General features: G+C 34.9%; 1 protein-coding gene across 1 annotated transcript; it reads right to left on the reverse strand.

The window, feature by feature from the left end:
* Positions 1–1,085: 1,085 nt before the first annotated feature.
* LOC149198726 (uncharacterized) lies at positions 1,086–5,689 on the reverse strand. Its single transcript, XM_089402137.1, has 3 exons — positions 2,655–5,689; positions 1,683–1,805; positions 1,086–1,505 (listed from the first exon to the last, which is right to left on the reverse strand). The coding sequence occupies exons 1-3, from the start codon at positions 4,536–4,538 to the stop codon at positions 1,488–1,490; spliced, it is 2,025 nt and encodes a 674-aa protein (XP_089258263.1). The 5' UTR covers positions 4,539–5,689; the 3' UTR covers positions 1,086–1,487.
* Between the last annotated feature and the right edge of the window lie 385 nt (positions 5,690–6,074).

Here is a 6,074-nt window from a genome sequence, read left to right on the forward strand (position 1 = left end):
GCCACTGCAACAACATTCAAAGGCATGAAGCCACTACAATAATAATTATCAAGGCATTATAGCTCATCATATCACTAGTGGGGAAGATAATAATCATTCCCAACCTCAGATACCCAGATCAACTTTAATTTTATATTACTTAGTATTTAATAAAACTCAAATTTTTAAGAACATTAATAAAAATAATTTATTTTTGGAAATAACATTTGTTGTATTTATATACGCTCTGTGACATTTCTAAATAATTTATATAATTATAATTTTTTTCTTTTCTTTTTTCTTTACCCAAAAATGAATATGCAATATTCATAAATAAAATTTAAAAGCATATATCCTCTTAAATATAAAAAATTAATCTCTTTTTATAGGAAGAATTATTAGTAACTTAATATATTTCTCTTGTGACATTTTAAAATAGCTTTTATAATTATAAAATTTTATTTTCTTCTTTTCTTTCATTTTACGATAATGGGATTAAAAATAATAACATTAATCCTCGTTACAGTTGTAACTGTAATAGGAAAACTAGTAATAAGGAAATGAAGAAGAAGAAAGAAGGAAGATAATTGTAATTGTAATTATAGTTGTAGTTGTAACTATAACTTTATATATATATATATATATATATATATATATATATATAAATTTAATAAAAATATAAATTCAATTTATATTATGATTTGAAAAACAATTATGTATTTTCATTCAAAAATGTTAATAAAAATATCTTTATTTTAGCATACTTTTCTTTTAAGATGAACTGCATATTTTAGGTTATAAATGTAAAAGGCAAATAACTTTAATACGAGATGAATGAGTCATAATTAGGACCAAAAATATTTTCTTAATTAATCACAAAAACTTGAATTCAAAAGCTTTAACGAAAAACTATTAATACAAATAAATCCATCTAAACTTAAACTCTATTTTAAATAGATTACACACTATTTCATTAATACTTCTGACCATACGATGCCTTTATGTATGTAGTAATTCCAAGATTAATTAAATGTATACGTGATAAATCAAAGTCTAACATGTATCTTTATATAAAACAATGGGGTGCTTCACTCAAAATGCACAATTCATGGCTATTGAATTCTTATATGGATGAATGAGTAGAAATCAATTCATGGCTAGTGAATTCTTATAAATACAGTGCAGTTAATCAAGTATTTTTTTTGATAAAACTCAACCAATACAATTGATGAATGGAGTTTGTAACGCTATTCATCTGTCACTGCCAGCACAATTTTTCAGACCTCCCACTCAATTTACTCAACCCACTACAATTGATGAATGGACTTTGTAAGGCTGTTTATCTGTCACTGCCAGCCCAGTTCTTCAGACCTCCCACTCTATCTATAAAAGTAGGCAACAAAAATATGCAGTGACTGTTGATGTACTGACATCTGCTTTTGCAGTCCTTGCAGATAATAGTATGTGGCTACACTATAATCTCATCTCCTGTTCCCTTCCAACTTTTTTCACCTCCACCCTAAATGCTGGTAACGTAGTTACAGTGAAAAAATACATCAGCACAAGGTCAGAGACCCAAAGTTTCATCATAGGAAAAACTACCCATTGATTGATACTAACTGTGCAATTAACCAGAGTAATTGTAGATATTAACTGCGCAATTAACCAGAGTAATTGTAGATATTGAGGGCTTGAAAATATACCTGCTGCTTTACTTTGATGCAATCAGGTATGATTTGTGTACTGCTCCTTCTACACCAGCCATTTTCGTGGGGATGTCTTATAATATTTGGATAACAACAGCTGATCACAAAATTCTTCAGTAGCTGCCATGACAAACAAAAAATTCTTCAGTAGCTGCCATGACAGACACATTCATTCTTAGTCCAATCTATTACATTTTAATCTTATTAAAAGAAATGCAATACACTAAATCTGTCTGTTACACATTCTGTGTGAGTGTTACAGATGTGTCATAAATCGAGACCATGAAAGGCAAGTGAAAAAAAGAAGTTACACAGTGAGAGTCTAATAGAAAAACCAGTAATGTTGAGCCATGTGTAACATATATGTTTCTGAGACTACAAATCTGTAAGAGCTGAAGAGTGGAGATTAAGAAAGTGTGATTTTTGGATTCTGTGTGGTCTCTGCATTGTCTTTTTTACTTTAATATTATTTCTCTTCTCCATTGTGTCTGTCTGCATTGATTCACTGCATGGTTTATTACAAACAGTCATATTTAATAACAATTCCTAGAGTGAAAGAGTGTCAGACAGGCTTAAAATATTATATAGATCACAATCTAGCCAACTAAAGTACATTTGCTGTTAATCACAATGAAAAATCAATACTAGAGAAGCCAAAAAAATGTCTAAGCATGCTTGTTGACGAATGCGAATCACATGGAATATCAGATTAAATGGACAGCAAAACAGTCCAAGCCATCATGGACAACACATGCATTTGCAGATACTCTAGCACATATTCATCTTTAACCTGGGATCTTCCATGCACTCTGAGGTATCAAATTCTTCAAACTGCAAATCTCAATACATTCACAACTGCTTAAAGACTAATAAAAAAAGTTTCCATGGTTGAGAGAAAAAATCAGTAAATTTAACCACAACAGGGAAGCTATGATATGTCCAAGCTAGAGACTGAAAAAGAAAACCTACCACACAGAAAATTTGCACCTTGTCACCCTTTCTCTTCTTGTAATGTTTTTGATTACATCCCTTGTATTTCAATCTGTCCATGCTCTCCAAAAGGGGCTCAGTTTCTTCTAAACCATCTTTAAAATGTCTCTGTCTGCCATTTGGCCAGTTATTTTTGGCTGAAGTAGCATCAATGCTGCAAGGGCTGTAAGACGCCTCGTCCTTGCTAGAGCTACTTCCCTGCAGACTTAAAGAAGAAAAGTGCTTGTATGAACTATTTGATAATTTGGATTGGAAAGGAATTGAAAATCCAGATCCTTGATCAAGAGATACTCTGCTTGATATTTGTTGAGACCAGGCATCATCAATAACATTATGATCTCTATATTCCTCTTCATCTTTCACAGAACTCTGACTTGCTTTTATTTGGGTTTTCCTCACCTTGTCCGAGTTTCCAAATTCTATATCTGATACAGGAGAATCCCAAGCAGTTCTCACTACAGATGAAGCTCTTTTTGGTAGATTCAGGGAGTTTGCAGGTTGCATGGAATGGGCCCTCATGAATTCCTGATCGTACTTGTGAGAAATTCTAAGCTCTCTCGATAGACTTTTCTGTCCTGGAGATGCCCATGAGAAGACCCTGGTTTGGTGTTCTGGTGTGGACTTACATTTACAAGGATTAGGGTCCAAACAATCCATCTTGCTGCTCTTCAATGAAATATAGTCATCAACCGATTTAAAGTTAGAAAAACTGGAATCCTTCACAGGCACTGCATTTGACATGTCTATGGCAGATATAAGACAGTTTGCCAGGAGAGCAGGAGCAGAATCCCCATTTGAAGGAGACCTAGAAATTGATGACTTGTTGAAGGTAGATGAAGGGTTATCTGGGAATGGATAACAAATATGAAGTCCAAGCTCTGCACTTCTAGAGCCAATCAGAGGACTATAGTAAGGATATCTTCTGGGAGCAAACTCTGCACTCTTTGTGGAAAACCTCCTGCTGTTGTTATCAGCAAAATCAGAGATTCCCCACTTGTAATTCTCGGAGAAGTTCGAATCATAACTTCTTCGAGAATGCAGAGATTGAAATGCTTGAGAAGGATAAGTCTTTCTACAAAGTTCAACCATTTCCTCTTCATCTTCTTCTTCCCAGATTGATTCAAGATCAGAATTTGCATTGTCCTTAGAGAATTCCTGTTTGCAGTTAATCATTCCTGTTGAAACCTTGGATACTGATATGGGATTCAATGGTCTTCTTTTTGAAACGACTTCCACCTTTCCTGAGAGATTGTTTGGCACTTTTTTGGGCAAGATAGAAAATGTAGAATCCTCCACAGCCACTGCATTGGACATGTCTATCACAGATACAAGACAGTTTGCAAGCAGGGCAGAAGGAGAATCCCCATTTGAAGGGGGCCTGGACATTGAACGCCTGTGGAAGGTGGAAGAAGGGCTATCTGGGAATGGATTAGATGCATGAAGTCCAAGCTCTGCACTTCTAGACCCAATCCGAGGACTATAAGAATGATATCTTCTAGAGGAAAATTCTGCACTTTTTGCTGAAAACCTCCTGTTACTGTTATCAGTGAAATCAGATATTCCCAACATGTATTTCTCAGAGAAGTTTGAATCATAGCTTCTTCCCGAATGGGCAACTTGGAATGCTCGAGTAGGATTAGCCTTTCTACAAAGTTGAACCATTTCATCTTCATCTTCATCTTCATCTTCATCATCTTCTTCTTCCCATATTGATTCAAGATCAGAGTTTGAATAGCCAGAGAATTCCCGGTTGCAGTTAGTCATTCCAGTTGAGACCTTTGATACTGATATGGGTCTAGATGATCGGCTTGTTAAAAAGACTTTTAGCTTTCCCGATAGTTTGTTTGGCACTTTTCTGGCCATGCTAGGACCATCCAGATGGCAACACAAGCCTGATTGTCTAATTGGAGGTAATCTTAAGGGAAATCAGGCTTTTCTACTGATGGGTTCTTGGGCTTTCCTGGATGTTCTTCCCATTGGAAAGGAATGGATGCAGTCACTCCAAAGGAACTAGATGGTCAAGATCCCATTTCTGGCTCTCTAGACTTTCAGACAACTTCATCTCAGATACCAAAGGAAGTTTGAGTTCCCGCTGTGGGGAACTTATGCAATTTGTTTCACTCTCAATGACATTAGTCTTGGGCAAGCTTGAATTCTCACCCTCTAAGGATTTTTCCATTGCTGTAACATCTTCTGCAGTTGCAGATTTCGGGCATGAATTCTCACTCTCTGAGGATTTTTCCATCGTTGTAACATCTTCTGCAGTTGCAGATTTCAGGCCCATGTGATTTTGCTCTACTTCAAAGCAACTGATATTTTCATTTTCTTCAGTTTCTAGGCCTTTTCCATTTTCTTCAGTTTCTAGGCCTTTTCCAGAGAGATCCGAAAATAATTCATCAAGCAGCATCTTTTGCCTTCAAAATTCAAACTTTAAGAAAATATTTTTTCCAAATCAATAAAAATAAATTCCACAGAAGCAGTTTTTCTTTGCCTGGCCAAAATACTCGGAAGAAAATATTTTTTCCAAATCAATGACAATAAATTCCTCTGAACCAGCTTTTCTTTGCCTGGCCAAAATACTCTATTAGAAAGAGGCACTTCTGTCCTCCAGTGACTCTCAAACTGAATCCCAGCTGATAATAGATATTCATTGTTGAACCCCTCTTCAATAGTGGATGTAGAGATTTTGACTGTATACAGTCCTAAAACATCACAAATACGTAAGTGGCATTGAAAATTATGGCGTTGAGGAAAAACACTGGAAAAGCAAATTAGACAGTCAGTCTTTTCATTATTGATATCATATCATCATTGAAGAAAATTCTGGTCACACATCCATAAACTTCTTTGATTTCCACTAAGAAGAAAATTTCAAGAAAAAATTATTAAACAATAAAGTTGATACAGAGAAATGGCTTAAAGACAAGATACAGTATTCAGCGCTCTTTTATCAGTGGGTGGACAAATTCTTTTAATAATCGGTGGGTCGTTCGGATTCCTATCTGACCATTATATTGGGTTCTCAGAGTTGTTAAATACAATCAATCAAGACACTATATAAAGATTTTATGTCGAATAAAGTTGGAATATATATCATTTTTATAATAATACTTCATCTCAACCACAGGTAATTAACCGAATTTTTTTGTCATAAAAAAAAACCATCTCAACTATCAAACCAACAAACAATAAATATCCATTCGTTCTGTAATGAGTAGTTGCATGTATATTTCATGATAAGTTGCTAAGAGAAGATTCAACTGTTATAAACTGACCGAAGACAAATGGCAGAAAATTACGAAAAGGGCCGTGACTCACTTTTGGAAGGGGGTGTTCAGTAGATTAGTTAGCTGTGATTGCAAATTTGTTGGCGTACACATCTTCTGTCCACGCACTCAT

The sequence above is a fragment of the Pinus tabuliformis genome, chromosome 2_1 (genome assembly GCF_031772625.1).
Source record: "Pinus tabuliformis cultivar Carrire ecotype Pingquan chromosome 2_1, CPIR1, whole genome shotgun sequence".
Lineage (NCBI taxonomy): Eukaryota > Viridiplantae > Streptophyta > Pinopsida > Pinales > Pinaceae > Pinus > Pinus tabuliformis.